Raw genomic sequence first — 21120 nt, 5'->3', positions numbered from 1 at the left:
TTAGCAGTGACACTTGCCGCTTAGCGGTCTTCATTTTGCTTATACTTATAAGCGCTTTTTTCCGCCAAACGCCCAATTGTTTTTGTTTCACCATATAGACACGGTGACCTAGTATATTGGAACATGTTGAAACGTGAGGCCATGTGGGCAGAGCTGACTACCATTCTGAACTCTCTGCCTGGATTCACTAAGACTGAGGAGAAATGGAAGAAGGTATTTATTTCTATCGCTCTAGACGAATAATTGACTCTTCCCAGTTTCCCACCTCTCTTTACCACCTCTCGTTCCCACCGCTGCAATTCCTGAGTAGCCAGAATTCATCATCATTTCAGCCATAGGACGTCCACTGCTGAACATAGCTTGTTTTCCACGGGACTATTCCTACCTCTCGTTCCCACCGCTGCAACGCCTGTGTAGCCAGGATCTACAGCTTGACCGCCAATAACCCAACCAGTGAAGGCCAAGTTTGTCCCGGGGGAAAGTTAAACTGTCATTGGACCCGCAACGAAATTAATCAGAAGGACATACGAGGAGTTTGAAGCTTGATTGCCAATAAAAATATGTTCATAGCAGACTTATCCACTTGGAAAGAGATCAACACCGTATTGCCTTTCGCGAGCTGTCATCGCCTTTCGCGAGCTGTCAACAACTAGGCGAGGCGTTTACGTTACGGCGTGGATAGGTTTGCGTTGCAGTATGGAGTTTCATACAAAGAATACTCACCGCCTCGAGTAGAGTTGATACGATTACGATCCCTTTCCGGGTTGATAAGTGTGCTATGTCATTTAAAGACCCAGAATGAAATGTGTTTTAGAATGAGGGCTATCGTTTTAGCGCTCACCAGTTAGCGCCACTGTAGAGTAAGGTCCTGTCACTTGCTAGTAGCGAAGACAGTGGCGCCAACTTGTGAGCGCTAAAGTGGTAGGAGAACTATCGCATTTGCACTCATCAAGATGGCGCCACTGTAGAGTAAGGTCCTGTCACTTGCTAGTAGCGAAGACAGTGGCACCAACTTGTGAGCGCTAAAGTGGTAGGAGGACTATTTTATTTATTTATATTTACTATTTATATTTGCACTCATCAAGATGGCGCCACTGTAGAGTAAGGTCCTGTCAATCGCCAGGGGTGCCAACTGTTAAGTATAAAAACGATAGCCCTCATTATCGGAGAATGGTATGAAAGTTTGATGATGATGATCTATTTTCAAGGTGTGGGCGGATTGGAAGTGTAAAACCAAGAGGAAAGTCATGAAGTCAGGGTTAGAGAAACTGACTGATGCTGAGAAACGGGTGTTGACCGTCATTGGGCGCGGCAGCCGGTGCGACGACAGCGACAGCGATGCACCCGTGAGTACACAGTACACACCATAAGGTTACGGGACTATTCCCACCTCTCGTTCCCACCGCTGCAACTCCTGTGTAGCCAGGATCTACAGCTTGACCGCCAACCCAACCAGTGAAGGTCAAGTTTGTCCCGGGGGAAAGTTAAACTGTCATTGGACCCGCAACGAAATTAATCAGAAGAACATAGGAGGTTCGAAATTAAGGTTCGACTTCCCTCCAGTGCAAAGCGGATGAGAGGTGACAAACAAAGGTTTAATAACCATAAGGTTATCCTTCGGAATAGAGCAACAACCATGAGCTATAGTTCCAAAATACTGAACTGTCCTGTCCATGACATTGACAGCGGGGCGCCACCGTCTATACCGGATCGCTGGTTCCGATTTTTGCCATGTTGGAAACCATATAGTTGAACGATGGTAGCGCCCCCCTGTCATTGAGTTTGGTGGGACAGTTCAGCGTGGGTCATCTATATCAAACGAGACCGATTTTGGATGACACTGGATGTCATTTGTGTGTCAGTGTCAGGATTATTAACCATTTCACTCACGTAAAATCTGAAAAAATCTCAGAGCTCATATTTTCAGCGTGTCAATAAGTGCGTCAAAAGTTGCAAAAACGGTTACGACTAATAAATTACTAATTACTATTAATAATGTATTTTTTCCAGAACACTTCAGAACCCAAAGGCGTGTACCTGGAACTGAATTCGAATTCATCAGACGAAGAAACGGCGAAAGAAAATAATCTCAGTAAAATTGAAAGGGAATTGAAGTAAGTTGTATCCACACTATACGTCTAGCGCTTAACTGGCTCAGTGCTTGAAATATGGGGGCGGCACGGGTGTGGTGACTGAGTTTGTTCCGGCGTTTCTTCTCAGCACTTGCCATAATGAAGAATGTTCACTAATTTTGTTTTTTAGCTTTTTGTATTCAATGTTAAAAAATAAAAAATACACATGAAAGAATTATTTCGATACGTCAATTAGTTTCCAAGATATTGAATTTTAAAAGTGCGGGCGGCGGCCGGCCCGCCATTTTATGCGCGTGACGTCATATTACAACGACTGGCTCATATTTGTATGGGTGGAATCTTGCTAGCTGAATTAAGACCCACTTCCAGGCAACCGATTAAGCTGAAATTTCGCAAACACATGTGATTTGGATGACCATGCAATATTATGATGACATGGAGCTGATCTGATGATGGAGCTGGAAGGTGGCCATAGGAACTCTATAATAAAACGACTTAAATCCATCGAGTTTGGGTTCGTTCGTTTTGTATTGACGAGTACTTTAATTCTATATAGTAATCAGGGTCTAATGATGGAGCTGGAAGGTAATTCGCAATAAAACGACACAATCGCATCAAGTTTGGGTTTGGTTCAATTTTAATTTCTGTGATGGGTCTGGGTGTTAATATGTATAATAAGTTTGTATTTACAAAAAAAAATGTATTTAAGTATGTTTATATCCGTTTTCTAGTGAGCGGACACTGTGAATGTACGTCACGCGGGGTCACGTGACCGTCGGCGGGACTCAATATTTAAGCGAACTTTGAATGCCTAATAAAATCATAACTACTGGGTATTTTTGAATGAAATAAAAACTAATGTATTTGTAAATGTAAAAGCCTAACTGTAACATAGGTTTCAAGTGATTTTGCATACCTAGTAACATTCACAATTATGTTTGTCTCGAAGCGCTGGTAGGGCCCAACAGATAAGGAGACATGTAAAGTGCCCCATAAGAGCTACCTTTTCTTTTTTTATTATTTTCTATTGACGTTCATAAGTGCCACTTGTGGTCTAAACTGAATAAATATTTTTGATTTTGATTTTTTTGATTTTATAGGGGTGTTTTGGAGACGTCAAATGTCAGTGAGCCTGCAAGATTTCTCTCAGATTTGTATGCCCTGTCACGTCTTAATATGTCAATGTCACCCCTCCCGTGCCGCTCCCATACCTCAGGCCAGTGGTTCCCAAACTTATTTAGTCAACTGCCCACTTTGAGAATAAATTATTTTTTAGCGCCCCCCATTTTTGTAGTCAAGAGTCGAGCTCAGTCGGTGTCTAAGAGTCCTCCTAGTAAATGACGCCTCCCAAACCTCTACACAACGTCCCGATTTTTTTTCTGGGTCTCTTACCACCCCCCTTTAAGCCTGCAGCGCCCACAAGGGGGCGTTATCGCCCACTTTGGGAAAGACTGCCTCAGGCGCTGACTCAATTTAAACCTATAATATTATTTAACCGCCTCTGTGATCTAGTGGTAGGACCACCTGCTTCAGGCGCAGAGGTCCCGGGTTCGATTCCCAGTGGGGGCAGATTTTTCTGTTCGGTTTGGTTGGTGGTAGGGCTTGTTCTAAGTCCTGGCTAGCTACCACCATCTTAACTAAGTCTGTCGCCATAACAGCAATGTGTTCCGGCAGTTAGAGGTAAGATAGCCAGTTCCTCCGTGGTTGAGGATTCCGGGTGAAGCTCGCTTCCACCTTCGGCCTGATCGTCACTTATCATCAGGTGAGATACAAGCCAAGAGCTTCCTCGTTGTGGATAAAAAAAAAACAAAATGTCTCTTCAACTCAAAAACTACTTAACGAATTTTCATGCGGTTTTCACCATTCCATACAGTGTCAGTACAAAATTTGTCCAAAATTAAATTTGTTAAAATTCGACCTTATTCCCCTGTCTTAGGGTCCACTAACAACAAAAAATGCAACTTGCTATGCCGTTTACTAATTGTTTTATCTTTTTAGGAAATATGGACAAGAAGTTCGAGCAAAGGCCAATGCACCCCAACATTTGATGCTACTGGAATATATGGAAAAGTGAGTAAATAAATAAATAAATAACCTTGGACATTTTACACTACGCTTGTAGTCCCAAATTAAGCAAAGTTTGTACTATGAGTACTAGACAACGGATATAAATAAATACTTAAATACTTTTTTTTTTGTAAATAGGTACATACATAATATTATACATAGACAATACATACATTCACAAGCACAGGGATGTTATAGATATCCGTAACCGTAACCGATTCAAAAGTTTCGGATAGTTTCGGATGTAGGCAGTCTAAATTGTTTTTTGTATAGCATTATATGTAAAGGCATAACAGCCTGATGTACCTTTATAATCTACCATCTAGTATCAATTTTTTTTTCACTTTTTATTCGATTTAAAGTGTGCGGCCGTGAATGAACCGTGTTGGACAACTAATGAAAATTGCATTCTAAAGCACAGATAACCGTAACTGAAACTTTCGGATATCCGAAATAAAAAAATATCCGTAACCATAACCGAAAGCGATATAATATTATTTCTATATCCGTAACCGTATCAATAACCGAAACTACATATCCATAACATCCCTACACAAGTATACCACAAACTTAGATTGCGCAGCGAAAGTTAAGGCGAACACATAGTTGTCCAACATTGAACCGTCCGGGTCCCAGCTATGACATAGACAAAAGGGGGCTACTATAAATCCTGAACTATTCGTCCCGATTTTTGTCACGTTGGACACCCTTCATCATCATGTCAGCTATAGGACGTCCACTGCTGAACATAGGCGGGTATTTCTCATCGCCACGGTTCTCATCGTCACCTTCGTGGCAAATTTTATTTTTAACTTATTTCAACTTTTTGTAAACAAAAATTGTAGCGCTTGATGTGAAGAGTGTATTTTCAGTAAATCAGTCAAATAGTGAGTCTGGTTTGGAAGCTTTAACGTTTTGAATTTTTTGATGCCACGAAAGTGATTCTGCACTTCACAACAATATTTATTTCAAACTTTACTACTGTAAATGACTCTTAAGTATTTATAAAATATATATTTTGTCTTATTTTCATAGATAAATGGCAATAACATATTATAAATAGGTAGGTAGTTAAATACAAGATAAAATTTTACCGATAACGTCACCTACTAAGTTACAAGATTCTACGCAATTGGCTTTAAGGGTGATACTGGTGGCATTCTGAAATCCTAAAGAAGCAAAAAAAAGGATTATCAGTACCTCAATAAAAAAGAACTCTTAACTTATCAGTCCCTCAACAAAAAATATGTTTATTTATTGAGGCCAGATGGCCTTGTATTTTTGTTGTACAACTTTTAACTCAAACTTCAGATTAAAGAAGAACGGTCATCTGTGACCCAGGCCCGACAGAAACGAGACATACCTCAGTTTTTTTGTCATGTCTTAATTAGTTAAATTATATATTTTTTATATTCGAAATCTATGTATAACACCAAAATATTACCCTTTGTTTTTGTTTAGGCGTTATATAAAACTAATACAAAATGCCTATTTATCACCAAAATTGGTAAATGTATGTACCTAAATGTCTATTACAGCTGCTATGGCACTATGTTACGACCGGCACATGCGGCCGTACTGTGTATTTTCACGCGTCAGTGGATATCGGAAGAAATAAAATACATTGCGCAGTAGTTACGCATGACATAAAGTGGTTGCTAACTAAATCGTCAATGTACAACGTGTTTGAATTTTTATCACCACTAATTGCGATATCGCAGTAAATATCACGGCACTGAATTCGTTCGTAAAAATGTTTAGTTTTTTTTATTTATAAGCAAAATACCAATGGATTTGCAATACTTACATGTGGTAAATGACTTCATTGTTCCTGTAGTTCTTCGTTTCACTTAAGTTATTGCACGTTACGACGCATTATCCAACAATATCGGAGAACATTTTCTCAGTACGACTGAATCGCGACCTCAGATCATAGAAAGAGAATAGATATGAAGTCGCGCGTAACTACAACGAGAACCATTGTCCCCACATTTCCCCCACCACAGCTCCCACACACNGGATTATACAGGGTGGAAAAAATAATAAGTTACAAAATCCAAAAATTCAATGTTACCAGCTTCGATAATCTGTACCCTATTAATGGTACCATTTGAAAGAGTTCGTGAAGCACTTTCAGAATCAGTAACTAGTTTTTCGATATCTTGTATAGTTTAGAAATAATCGAGTGAGATCACTTATCGTTCCATATGTATAACCACCCTGTATAATCCGGTTGTATCTCCAGGTCACCTAGATACATTCCATAGCAGCTGTAATAGACATTTAGATACATACATTTAGCATTTTGGTGATAAATAAGCATTTTGTATTAGTTTTTGTATAACGCCTAAACAAAAACAAAGGGTAATATTTTGGTGTTATACATAGATTTCAAATATAAAAAAAAATATATTTTAACTAATTAAAACATGACAAAAAAACTGAGGTATGTCTCGTTTCTGTCGGGTCTGGGTTTTTTTTTGTATGGGGCGTGACCTCAGATCATAGAAAGAGAATAGATATGAAGTCGCGCGTAACTACAACGAGAACCAGTGTCCCCACATTTCCCCCACCACAGCTCCCACACACACATTCAACTGTGTANCATACAAGCATTTTTTAAACCAATTTCGAGCCTTGCCCCCAGGATTTAAAGTATCGATATCTTATCGACTCCATTTTATCTTTCTTCTCTCTAATTGCGTTTTTCAAAGTGTGCGTCACGTTACGCGGCCATTGATTGGCCATAAGGCACGCCTTCTGGCCAATCACAGCACTTTTAAGCCGGTTGCACATGTTGTCGTAGACTCTCAGTCGCTTTGTTTTTACACAGTTGAATGTGTGTGTGGGAGCTGTGGTGGGGGAAATGTGGGGACACTGGTTCTCGTTGTAGTTACGCGCGACTTCATATCTATTCTCTTTCTATGATCTGAGGTAATATAGCATAGTAATATTGTTNAATGGATTTGCAATACTTACATGTAGTAAATGACTCCATTGTTCCTGTAGTTCTTCGTTTCACTTGTTTTATTGCACGTAACGACGCATTATCCAAAATATCGGAGAACATTTCCTTAGTACGACTGAATCGCGACTAACCTAGCTACGCGGCCGATGTTCGTTTCTGGGCATATCGCGGAGACACGCGCCACGCCCCCGTTTCACATCTATTCCCTTCTATGATCTGAGATCGCGACTAACCTGGCGTCGCGGGCGATGTTCGTTTCTGGGCATATCGCGGAGACACGCGCCACGCCCCCGTTTCACATCTATTCCCTTCTATGATCTGAGGGCGTGACCGTTCTTCTTTATCTTACAAACAGATACACAGTCACATATACAGACATACATACAGTCATACAGACAGACAGACAAAAAAAATACAAGGCCCTTATTTTTTTATTGATGTTCTGAACTCTACTTAACACGTATAATTTATTCGTTATTAAAATATTGTAAAAACTTAAACACCAGTCATTATATTTTAAAATAAACCAAAGCAAGAAATCACTTTCGTGGCCTAAAATCACATTCGTGTATAAAACACCACGAAGGTGATGCCACGAAGGTGACAAAAATTTTAGTTTTTTATTCATTATCCCTAAATTTGAGTTTAACGGTTCAAGTCGAATACTACACAAATAAGTCTAACATGTTAAGTTTTCAATGGCCTAAGTTTCAATTAAATTGTTTAAATTTTAGAGGTAGAAAATATTGATCAATCAAGCGACGGAATGTCTATGGATAATCACAAAAAGTTACGTATTTTTTTCCCGGAGCGACGATCGACTTACTTATCTCACCTCCGCAATGGCAGGAGCGCGACTGACGTTAACCAAATAGAACACAGTGATTAGTTGATGGTGTTCGGTACGGCAATCTTGTATGATTACTCAAAATTTTAGGTACCTAAAATCGTGTGACCAACGTATTTTCCTTCCTCAATTCGAAATAATTATAAGAAGATATTTTTTTTGACTATTGTGTGGAAAGTATATTTAATTACGATGATTTTAGTATACAGGGTGGAAACGATAAGTGATCTCACTCGATTATTTCTAAACTATACAAGATATCCAAAAACTGGTTACTGATCCTGAAAGTGCTTCACGAGCTCTATCCAACGGTACCAATAATAGGTTACAAAATAAACTGGATCTATCCGAAAATTCAATGTTTCCAGCTTCCATACAATTAGTAAAACCACAGAATATTAAAAATTATACAAGATATTCAAAAACTGGTTACTGATCCTGAAAGTGCTTCACGAGCTCTATCCAACAGTATCAATAATAAGTTACAAAATAAACTGGAGCTATCCGAAAATTAATGTTTCCAGCTTCCATACATTTAGTACTGCGACAGTCATGGCACTCATGTCTTGATAATATTATAGCAAATAAAGCCTAAAACCAATGTTTTCCATGAATAATTTTAAATAAGAATGCATTACGAGTTCATTTTAAGTGTTTATTATTTAATGAAAACATTTCACACTTCTAATATTGTGTGGCCGGCATACATTTAGTATGGAGGCTGAAAACATTGAATTTTCAGATAGATCCAGTTAATTCTGTAAAGTATTACTGATACCGTTTGAAAGAACTCGTGTAGCACTTTCAGGATCAGTAATCAGTTTCTCGATATCTTGTAAAGTTTAGAAATAATCGAGTGAGATCACTTATCGTTTCCACCCTGTATGTTACACACAAATTGAATGAAAATTGTGAATGCAGTAACCAAATGTTTCATTGCAACCGAAGGTGTGACACGATGAGAACGCGAAATATGACCCCGTTTTGTATCGTTTCTTGTGATGTTTTCGTATTATTTTTGCTTCTATTACGATAAAATTTGTTTTGTATGTAGCTAAATAGATATGTTATCACCTGAATTCAAAGTTATTGTTCTAACTTATACCGTTTATGAACTATTATTGTGTGACCATCAAATTTGAGTGTAAATGAGAAGTACCCACCTCCCCCAATGCTTTCCATGTTGATCGATTGGTAGCGGCCTGCGTCCAGCGCTTCCCTGCTACCTTTACGATGTCGTCGGTCCACCTTGTGGGTGTACACCCTGCGTTTTCCGGTACGTGGCCTCCACTCCAGAACCTTGCTGCCCCATCGGCCGTCAGTTCTGCGTACTATGTGCGTACTATTGCCACTTCAGCTTGCTAATCCGTCGGGCTATGTCAGCGACTTTGGTTCGTTTACGGATCTCCTCATTTCTGATTCAATACGCGGGGGTGGTGCGGGCGGTAACAAGCGCCGTCTCGGAAGTTTTAGGAGACGTTTGAACAAGGTTTTTTACTAATAAAGTAGTATAGTCTGGTCTGCGAGCACGTAGAATTTTGTCCAATGACCCCAAGCTACCGTACGTAATTATATTGCTGTCGCGACTGTGCGACGGGCGCCTGCAGTGAGTTTGCGAGCGCGACAGCAACATAATTACGCGCGAGCGATAAGGATGGGTAGCTTGGGGTCATTGGACAAAATTCTACCTGCTCACAGACCGGGCTTTAGTTACAATTTTATTTATATTTTTCTTGTAATTACTTTTATGTGTACTACCACCCCTGAAACGGGCGTTCTTTTACAAAAGCACACCCTGTATTTGCTGTTGTTTGTATTATTCAGACACGGTCACCCTTCGGTCTGGTGCAAAGACGATGGCCAAGCAGACCAGTTGTGGGCGGAGTTAGCGGAGAAGTTGAACGCTGTGCCCGGGGGTGTTGAAAAGACTGTGGAGAAATGGAAGAAGGTATCATCATCATCACTAGTGTTGCGTATCGATGGCCTATCGATAGTAAAGGCAATAAGAGTCATCATAACCGCCTTTGTGGTCTAGTGGTAAAACCACCTGCTTCAGACGCAGAGGTCCCGGGTTCGATTCCCAGAGGGGACAGATTTTTCTGTTCGACTTGGTTGGTGGTAGGGCTTGTTGGTCTAAGTCCGCCTAGCTAGCTACCACCATCTTTTCCAAGTCTGTCGCCATAACAACAATGTTAAGAGCATTGTTATGTTCCGGCAGTTAGAGGTAAGATAGCCAGTTCCTCCGTGGTTGAGGATTCCGGGTGAAGCTCGCTTCCACCTTCGGCCTGATCGTCTCTTACCATCAGGTGAGATACAGGCCAAGAGCTTCCTCGTTGTGGATAGAAAAAAAATGTTCTGTTACCAAGTCCTCTACAATTTAAACTAAGTTTGAATCATATTAAATGATTGCATATTTAATAAAAATATTATTGAAACAACAAAAACCCAACTGCGTAAAAATGAACACTGCCTAACTTAAACCGTAACAATAACGTTAACCGGTGTTTTTTGTAGCTCTCATATCTCGCATGTCAGGGAATACGTCTAGTTACCAGTAACCCTGATAGAATCTTTCTTTTGTGAATATTTTCTATACTCTGTATATTTTAAAGACAGCAAACCCTTGAAAAATAGGCTGACAATAGTGACTGAGTTTCTTGCGCTGCTTCTTCCCAGCACTGGCCCATTTATTGTCCCGAAGCAGTGGTAGGGTTAATACTGGGACGTGTAAACGTGTTTTTTAAAAGCCTACTTGCAGAAATAAAATGTGTTTTATGAGCTCTGTTTAAATGTGTTATTTTAATTTAATATTCATCATCATTGCAGCCATAGGACGTCCACTGAACATAGGCCTCCCCCAATGACTTCCACATCGCCCGGTTGGTAGCGGCCTGCATCCAGCGCCTTCCTGCCACCTTTATGAGGTCATCTGTCCACCATTATATTAATTTATTACTTTATCTAGGCGTGGGCAGACTGGAAGTCTAAAACCAAGAAGAAACTTCGCACCCTCGGGCCGAACCACCTGTCCGAATATGAGGTGCGAGTGCTGACGTTTGCCGGACGGCAGTGGCCGGGGCACAAACTGGGCGCCGTGCGGCTGGACGAGGATGGAAACGAGGTAACAACTGTTATAGATCCAGAGCACATAACTGAGTCAGTGCCTAAGGCATGGGAGTAGGGTTGCCAGGTGTCCGGCTTTTTACGGTCTTGTCCGGCCTGTCCGGCTTTTGTTAGGCTTTTTATTAGGCTGCCTTGCTAGGCGAAAGTCGAGCCACAGAATAATATGAAGCGCAGCAAGCGCGAATCAGGATGTTCGACAACCGATGATGATGATAGTACTCACTCGTGAGCTATGACACTAATTGCACCCTCCCCCCGTCACATGTCCGGCTTTTAGGGTAAAATGTCCGGGCAAACGAAGCACAGAGTCCGGCTTTTGTGTTTTTGGACCTGGCAACCCTACATGGGAGTGGCACGGGAGGGGTAACATATGACATATATGACATGAGCATATCTGAAGTCTCGCTGACGTTAGACGTCACAAAAACACCTCACCTGTTGTTATAGGTCTAGCTAGCGCATGACTGAGTCAGCGCCTGAGGCATGGGAGCGGCGCGGGAGGGGTGACATATGACGTGAGCACATCTGAAGTCTCGCTGACGTTTGACGTCACAAAAACACCTCACCTGTTGTTATAGGTCTAGCTAGCGCATGACTGAGTCAGTGCCTGAGGCATGAGAGCGGCATGACATGACGTGACAGCACACAAAACTGTAGTCTCGCTGACGTTTGATGTAACAAAAAACACCGGCAGACAGTGGTGACTGAGTTTGTTGCGGCGCTTCTTCTCAGCACTTGCCAAATGTTGGTCTCGAAGCGCTGGTAGGGTAAAAATATTATGAGACATGTAGAGGCTCCTTAAGAGCATATGACGATTTGTAAGAACTATTTATTAGTCTAAACAAATAAAGAAATTTTGACTTTGACACCCTCCCGTGCCGCTCTCAGGCACTGACTGAGTTAAATCATATAAAGCCGCCTAAGCAAAGCTTTTTTCTTCCTTTCTTTAATCTTTATTTTCTCCTTTAATCTTTATCTTGCAGATTTTGATACTAAATTCTGTTGTAATTTATGTCAGATTGCACCGCAAGAGTCACAATCGGACGTGGTTACTACTGAGCTTTACATGGAGCTCTCTGAGGAAGAAATGGAGTCCGAGGAAGACAGCGACAGTTCTGACGACGACAGCCCAAAGTGAGTGTAGTCCATAGAGACATACAGAGATGCCAACTAATGCGCTGAGTTCAAAACTCAGTGTCGCATTAGAAATTCACACACAAAGAAATCAAAATATGTACTCATTATCCACTGCGGTATCAGTACTCAACGTTCGAATAATCTTTAGTACTACGCAAGCAATGTCAAGTGTTTACATTATGACGTCGCTGCTGTCATTATTGCTGTCACGAGCAATGTGTTCTGTTTTTGGGCATATTGCTGCGATACCGGCCACGCCCCCTTGTCACATCTCCCTTTAGTTTCTGTGAACTGTGGTTTATTCCAACGATTTTGAAACGTCAAGTGTCAAAAATCAAAAACTAACATTGATAGTAACGCCCTCCCGCTAATGTCACAATGGGGATGTTGCCTGGGTCAAAAAGCAAGAGTTTTAATTAGTCCGTCAGTTAACTTATAAAAAAATACTCTACACGTATTTTTCACTTTTTCAAACTAATGAAAATTTAAAGAGATAAAGCGCCCCAAAGTTCGTAAGAAGAGGCCCGTGACGTCAACGCTTGCTTAAAAATGCCGGACGTTGTGACGTCGTGCGCAACTTCAACGCACCATAACTATGTAATTACTTGTTAGATTGACAAATAAAAATATATGTGTCCAATATTTTTTGATATTAAACATTACGGACTAAAAAAATTTTTTTAGGCAACTAGCCTATTATGCTTGTCCAACGTGGCAATAATCGGAACTAATAATCCAGCATTCAGAGTAGGCGCACACCGTTGATTTTTAGTTGGCCGATAGTTGAGCCCGATTTTAAATTGTATGAAGAATCGGCCAAATCGAATCGGCGTAGTGTGCGCACTCCCATACATGCCCATACTGATCAACTGCCCGACTAAACTATCGGCCGACGAAAAATCAACGGTGTGCGCCTACTCTTATAGTAGCGCCCTCCTGACAGTGTCATAGATTGCGCTAAATATTTTCAACTGCAACGCGACCAACAAAAATCAGTCAGTGTCGCTTTGACAGCTAGTTCAGACGACGCTGTAACGTAAACGGAGCCCAACTGCGCCTTTACGTAAAAGCTGACAGAAAGCTACTTTTTCTCAAACGCAAGTCAAACGCTTCACGAACATTTGCTGTGTTTTAGTGAATAAATAGGTGTTCGGGCTTTTAATGTAAAGTTTAATTTTTGTTTTAGTTATAATGAAAGGGGAAAAACAAGGAGACCGAAATACACAAGGACCACCGTGCAACAACACACTGAGATGCTCAAATTTTTTGGGACGTAAGTGTTATATTTGTGTATAGTTGTTTCAATATTTATGTATAAAGCCTGGTCCGTGAGCACGTAGAATCCCGTCCAATGACCCCAAGCTACTCGCACACTCACTGCGGGCGCCCGTCGCACAGTCGCGACAGCAATATAATTACGCGCGAGCGATAAGGATGGGTAGCTTGGGGTCATTGGACGGGATTCTACGTGCTCACGGACCAGGCTTTAGTTGTTACTATAGACGTGTTGACACCACCAACCAATTGACGTACTTTTTAAAACTGTCAAAACGAAACTCTCCCATAGATTTTGTATAAAAAAAACTCATAAAACTCACAAGTGACGTCACTATTTTGTCAACTCAAATAAACTACTTTTTTCAATTACAATTCGACTAAAAATCGTAATTTACAGGTAATTTAAAATTAATTAAGTTTTTAAGACTAGAATGAAGTGTCTTTTTAGAAAAGTTGTGATTTCGAATTATTAATTGTGGAATATGGGAGTTCAAGGAAAGAAGTAATTCTTCAGCATTAAACTGTATTTAGCGTTTTCTACAATAATACACAACCACACCGGCCCGCCTCCATGACAGCAGAGGGCGAGGGCTTGACTTCCGTATCCGCTAGTGAGGTGACACGACATTAGTGATGTGGCATTGTTCTCACCACAACATTATTAGAGTATTTCTCAAAAAAAGTGTACATTTTGAAAAAAAAAAGTGTGCTTTGAAACAGTTATTAAGTTTTATATTTATAAATCATCACACAAAAAAAACACACACAATTTTGAAGGATGAATATTAATCTTTAAGATAACGAAGAATTATAGCTATAATCCTACTTATTACCAAATATTTAGATATTTTAAAAATAGTCCTTTTTTACCTTTCATACAAAAACCTGTTTGCCACCCTAGCTTTTTCATGTATTTTTGTTTCATAAAATGCGATACGTAACTAAATTATTGTAAATTTCTTTGTATTATCGTTCTACAGTAATCGCAGTTTCTGTATCAAATTGATTTTCTATGGGGTGTCATAATGAATTGGCAATTTAAAGCAAAAAAACAAAATGAGTCGCTCTCATTTACTATTTCGTTATTTACTCTTTAGTTACGATTTATTTCTACTTTCCCATGGTTTCTGAACAATTCCGTATTTATTTTACACGGACAACAATAGCTGCACTCTGAATGGCTGTTGGCCTGACGTCTCCGCCATAACATCTATCGCGAAAATTAGTGAAAACGTGTGTGTTTTGTGGGATTACTTTTTCGTAACAGGCAGTAAAATCAGCGATTTTATATAGAACGGTAAGTCTTCATTTAACCATTTTTTGTAATACGTGTGGTACGAACATTTAGTAAGCTTTTATATTTGCTGTAACAAATTTTATCAAAAAAATACTTGTTTCTGATCTCATTTTGTCTAATATTTCGTTACGTTTTTTACGAATTTCGTTACGTTACGAAAAAGTACAACATAATGCTGAGTGTATACTGTTATTACCTGACTAAGCATAGTAATATTCACTACTTAATTTATTTCAAAAAATATAGAGCGTTAATAACAAAAGGATTGGATACTATCTGCTTTACAGAAGTGCCACCAGCAAAAAATTATCAAATCATTTAGATTACGTTTTTATGTGATTACTTCTTTTGTTTTTTTAGGAATGCCGCCAAAAACCAATGCCGAAAGGCAAAAAGCTTACAGAGAACGACTCAAAATGGATAAACATGATGAAACAAAAATAATTTTATTAAAATAGTATGAATGATTACTAACTTATTTTATTTCTAACCCCTTAATATTACCCCGTATTTGGGTGCATACTTACAAATATTTCGAATTGAATAAATGAAGAGCATTCACAATATTTCGCCAATGTATAACAAGCCTTATGGCCTTACTATTTCGTTACTACCGTTTCGTTACGTACATTTTTTTTGAGAAATACTCATTAAGGAATGGTGTCAAAATGAATTCACGAAGGCGAGTGAACTTTACATGTGTGGTGGCTCGCTACTGTTCGTTTTCAAAAGTTTTGACAGACATTACACTATCGTTATGTGCATGTACACGTACACACAGAAGTCAAGCTCACTCGCCTTCGTGAGTTGCAAGAACTATACAAGCTGTGCCCGCGACTTCGTACGCGTGAAAATTGTTTAAATAAATATTTCCCGTTTCTGCAACATTTTTCTTTATTGCTCCGCCCCTATTGGCTGTAGGGTGATGTTGTATAGCCTAAAGCCTTCCTCGATAAATTAGCTATCCAACACAAGAATAATTTTTCAAATCGGTCTAGTAGTTCCTGAGATAAAACAAACAAACCCTTCAGCATTATTAGCAGCCTTAAAAGCGAAAGGTTACTGACTGACTCACTCACTCATCACGAAATCTCAGAAACTACAAGTGCTAGGAGTCTCAAATTTTGCATGGGGGTTCCTTTTAGAACGTAGGTGCTCACTAAGAACGGATTTTACGAAACTCCACCCCTAAAGGGGTAAAAAGGGATCCACGCGTACGAAGTCGCGGGCGGCCGCTAGTATTAATATAGATTGAAATTCGAATATAAATCTGGTTGACTAATATGTTTGTATGCACAGTCACGGTCATCCCAACTACTGGGCAAGCTTAGAGCGTGGGCAAGGCGACCAGCTGTGGGCAGAACTAGCAGAAACCTTGAACAACTGCCGCGGAGGCAGCAAGCATGTGGAGAAGTGGAAACGGGTATGTATGTATATCACATATCATCATCATCATCTCAGCCATAGGACGTCCACTGCTGAACATAGGCCTCCCCCAATGCTTTCCATTCCTAGTGTTAATTGTGAAAAATCTAATACGTTAAAATAACGGTCTTGTTATAGCCAATGAGCTGCTGTCACAGTGACATTGACGTAATGTCAATGTCACACTAGAAACGTCAGATTGGAGGGACGCGCGGACGATTCCGCGCGCTTTTGTGCTAAGTGATGAATAGGGATGATGACTGAGTAATGAAATCGAAATTCTATTTAGTCCGTCAGACAGATAATAAAAAAACAGACAGACAGCGGAAAGCGACTTTGTTTTATTAACACGCTTTTATTAGGTCGTCGTGTATGTAACTATGTAATGGAATCTAAGAATCTGTATTACACGCACTTCTAAGTCTTGTATCGTCATGTAAATTAGACGACAATACAATATTATGGTACCATCGAGCTGGTCTGATGATGGGACTGGAAGGTGGCCATAGGAACTCTTAAACGAAACGGCGGGATCGCATCGAGTTTGGGCACAGAATAATAATAAGTAAGCCCGACCAGGAACATAAAAACCCTCGCCATGTAACTGAAAACTTCATTGACATGTCACCTTGCATGTCAGTCTATTGCTGTCAAAGTGTAAACAAACTTTATTTTAAATGTACGCAACTGATTTTGTGAATTAAATTGCTAAAATCTTTTTATAGTCGCGAAAGAAAAGTGGTTCACAATGTGTTAAAATATTTGTCGAAGAGAAATACTAAGGGTTCGGACAATATTTTCATTGAATAATGTTTCCGACAAAGGTTGTCAAATTGACTGACATGTTTATCGTATAGTGCAGTCCACTATGAAAATTAGCTGTGGTTTGTTTCAACTAGCTATTCTAAAATTTTTTGTCACTTTCTGAGTGTTGAATTTTATGGAATTGGGAAAGAAGTACCGAGTTTGAAGCGTTCATGAGCAGACATTGTAGTTGAATATTCAAGTTCTGAATTTATTTATTGATGAATAATAAAATAAATCCTACTTGCTCGATTTTTGGTTTCATTTAATTTATTTAAACCAGGTTACCTATAATAATATGTTTTCGTTAATTTATGAAAATATCAAATTAACTAGCCTATTAATTTAACACAGGTACGACTGTACTCAGTGTTGCACTATCAAATGCAATTGACGCGCCTCTATGCCAGGGTTTTTATGTTCCTGGTCAGGCTATACTACGTACAGAAGTTTTACTTCGCGAAGGTATTTAAAAAAAAATGTATGCTCAATGTCATTAAACAATGTGGTGTAATTTAGCCTGTCTCAAGAGTCAAGCACCATTTTGTTGACAAACGTCAGTGATCGGCACTGCGCCGAAGCTATAGGGCTGACTTCGGTAAAATGATGTGACGTGAGGTGCCAAACTGCGGAAAATGGCGGAGGGAATACTATGATTTAGTTGATTTAGCATGAATTATCATGAATAATATTAACTACTTATTTACCTCTCAGTGTCTTGAGGCAACTTAAAAAAGTACATTCTGTGTTTTTATTATTATTTAGGCAGTTAAATACTGCACAGTATTTAGTACACCATTTTCTTTATTTTCTTCCATCATACACAAGAATACGCGTGCGTGAGTCAATGTTCGCTCGTATGTGAGGCCTTGTCGAATAGTATCCTGTAGGTGGGCCATCGTGCGTGTTTTGTTTTCGATGTAAACTCGCGGAGATGAACAGGCCTGGTTTGGGTTCGTTGGATTTGTCTTTTCGAGCACTTTAGTGCTTGATGATGTCCAGGGTCCTGATGATGCAGTCGGGAGATGGCCATAGGAACTCTAAACTATGAGCGTGTTTTTAGTTTTTTAAACGATTATACTATGTAGTATTAAAGGCCGGTCGATCTATTCTCATAAATAAAACACTGGATACTCATCTTTCACATTATATTGCCTTATTTTAGATACAATTCATCACTTAGCACAAAAGCGCGCGGAGGCGTCTCCGTGCGTCCCTCTATTCTGACGTTTGAACCTAGCGTGGCATTGACGTATTGTCAATGTCACTATGACAGCATCTCATTGGCCACAACGATACCGTTATTTTAATGTTTTTCAAAATCAAAATCAAAATCAAAAATATTTATTCAGTTTAGACCACAAGTGGCACTTATGAGTTTTAGATTTTTCATAATTAACAGTAGTGATTGCCTGAACGTATCCTGTTTGAAAGTTCCTTGTAAGAAACGTGCTTTTTTATTATCTTTCCCTTTTCAGGTGTGGACAGACTGGAAAAGCAAGACGAGGAAGAAAGTGGCCGCCATCCGCCGCCGCGGGAAGAAGGCTGGCGTGTCTCTCACAGCGTTGCAGAAGAGAGTCCACCACATCATGAACTTGAAGAGCGACGAGCCTTACGTGCACGTCGAGGTTAACGAGTTCGATGTGAGTTCGACATATCTCCGCTCCGCTCGTCATCTCCGCTCCGCCAGATACCTTTCACTGCGCTTGACATATCCACTCCGTCTGACACATCTCCGCTCCGTCTGACACTTCTCCGCTCCGCCTGACACTTCTCCGCTCCGACAGACACTTCTCCGCTCCGACACACTTCTCCGCTCCGCCTGAAACTTCTTCGTTCCGTTCGTTAAATCTCCGCTCCGCCTGACTAATCTCCGCTTGACACCTCTCCGCTCCGCCTGTCACTTCTCCGCCCCGCCTATCACATCTCCGCTTCGACCAGCATCTCCGCTCCACCCAAAAATACGCTCCGCCTAACATCTCCGCTCCGCCCGGCATAAGTATCTCCGCTCCGCCTGTCACATCTGCGCCTGTCACATCTCCGCTTCGACCACCATCTCCGCTCTACCTAACATCTCCGTTTCGCCCGACATAAGTATCTCCGCTCCGCCCGACATAAGTATCTCCGCTCCGCCCAAACCATCTCCTCTCCGCTTGATCTTCAAAACACCTCGCCCCGTCTCCGCTCCGCTCCGCTCCGGCAGCGGCCGCGGCCGCCGTCCGCCGCCGCGGGAAGAAGGCTGGCGTGTCTCTCACAGCGTTGCAGAAGAGACTCCACCACATCACGCGCCTGAGGAGCGACGAGCCTTGCGGGCACGGCGAGGTCAACGAGTTTGATGTAAGTAGGTACACGCCAGGAGACTAAAGCGGAGAGCAGCGGAGATATAACTTGTGAGAGTTTTCTAGTGTGCGAACCGCAAGGAAAAGGCATCTCCGCTCCAAGCGACATATCAGCTTCGCCTAACATCTCCGCTCTGCTCAACATATATCGCTCTGCCTGACACTTCTCCGCTCCGCCTAACACTTCTCCGCTCCGCCTGACTCATCTCCGCTTGTCAAATCGCCGCTACGCCCGACATCTCCGCTCCGCCCGACTCATCTCTACTCCGCTCGATATATCTCCGTTCCGCCCAATATCTCCTCTCCGCTTGGTATATCTCCGGTCCATTTCCACTGGCGTGTCCCTGACCGCGCTGCAGAAGAGAGTCCACCACATCATGAACTTGAAGAGCGACGAGCCTTACGTGCACGTCGAGGTCAACGAGTTCGATGTGAGTACACTGAAGCGGAGAGGAGCGTAGCGGAGAGACTTCTGAGAGTTTTCTAGTTTCTAGAGCAGGAAGAAGGAATCTCCGCTCTGCCTGACATCTCCGCTCCGCTCAACATATTTCCGGTCCGCCAGACACCTCTCCGCTTCGACCAGCATCAGTATCTCCGCTCCAACCAAAATATCTCTCCTCTCGCTTGATCTGAGCGGAGAAATTCACTTCGCTCCGCCCGATCCATTTACACTGGCGAAAATAATGTAGGTAATTTAAATAATTAATTTCTTAGCCATTTCTTGATGGATTAAAAAAAAACTTGACCGTGTTTTTAGTTTCGCTTATATTATTATTTTAATCCCATTCAGTGACCATCACGAAACTTCTCCATTGTCAAAATAATCAAAATAAATAAAGTCTGGTCGCGGAGCACGTATAATTTTGTCCAATGACCCCAAGCTACCCATCCTTATCGCTCGCGCGTAATTATATTGCTGTCGCGACTGTGCGACGGGCGCCCGCAGTGAGTGTGCGAGCGCGATAAATATTCATCGCTCTTTTTGTGATTATTTCAGGAAAGCAGTCAGTCTTCGAATGCTGGGCAGGATGAAGACGAGTTGGGGAATCTGTCTGAAGCGGCAGAAGCGATGGAAGTGGACTCTGAAGTCATCATAAGCGAAGGTCAAACAGAGTGAGTCTTGTTTTACCTGGTTGCAGAAAATAAAATGATTTTAGAAATTTTAACGACTAGGTACTATCGGCAACAGTGCTACCCATTGCCGGTCATGTCGTCTCGTTCTATCGCAAAGAATCACCATTTGATGACAGCGAGAGCAAAAACGAAAATGGATAGTTAACAATTTTGCACGTTTGACAGTTGACGCGTTTAATCAATGTCACATTGCAGACATAAAATGACAAGAATGATTTAAGGTCAAAACTGAGTTATTATTCATATGAAATAAAAAAATTGAAGTAGTTTTCAAGTCAAATTTCGGTAAAAAATTGATAAAGACAAAAATGTCAATTAAAAAAAAAGTAGCTCACTTAGGGTCAAATGGGCGAACTTGTATTCTCAAAATGACCTTACCTATACATCCACGAAGTTTGTGTAACCTCCCGCCAAACGGTTTATTCCACTATTCCCCGTTGACAATCCCCGTCAACTAAAAAGTAAATTAATCCCTATTACGTTAAAAATAAAATCCTAATAATATTAATAAACTTTTTAGTTCATTATTCCCCATTATAAGCTCCAATTGGCGTTAACGGGGTTTATTTGTCCTGTCTGTCCTGTATATTTGTTTATTCAAAGCCTAC

General features: G+C 40.8%; 1 protein-coding gene across 1 annotated transcript in view; it reads left to right on the top strand.

The window, feature by feature from the left end:
• The window catches only part of LOC114366486 (uncharacterized), a 40482-nt gene that overhangs the window by 14540 nt on the left and 4822 nt on the right, over positions 1-21120 (top strand). Inside the window, exons 11-21 of the mRNA XM_028323369.1 lie at positions 99-213; positions 1209-1346; positions 2011-2114; positions 4092-4163; positions 9800-9923; positions 10941-11096; positions 12117-12232; positions 13422-13508; positions 16110-16233; positions 18518-18682; positions 20376-20491. Of these exons, the coding sequence (XP_028179170.1) occupies positions 99-213; positions 1209-1346; positions 2011-2114; positions 4092-4163; positions 9800-9923; positions 10941-11096; positions 12117-12232; positions 13422-13508; positions 16110-16233; positions 18518-18682; positions 20376-20491 (1317 nt within the window). The remainder of the gene's footprint in view (positions 1-98; positions 214-1208; positions 1347-2010; positions 2115-4091; positions 4164-9799; positions 9924-10940; positions 11097-12116; positions 12233-13421; positions 13509-16109; positions 16234-18517; positions 18683-20375; positions 20492-21120) is intronic.

The sequence above is a fragment of the Ostrinia furnacalis genome, unplaced genomic scaffold (assembly GCF_004193835.3).
Source record: "Ostrinia furnacalis isolate ACB-3 unplaced genomic scaffold, ASM419383v2 OfSCF0635, whole genome shotgun sequence".
Lineage (NCBI taxonomy): Eukaryota > Metazoa > Arthropoda > Insecta > Lepidoptera > Crambidae > Ostrinia > Ostrinia furnacalis.
The sequence above is the reverse complement of the archived record's forward strand: the minus strand, read 5'-3'. Positions and strand labels throughout refer to the sequence as shown.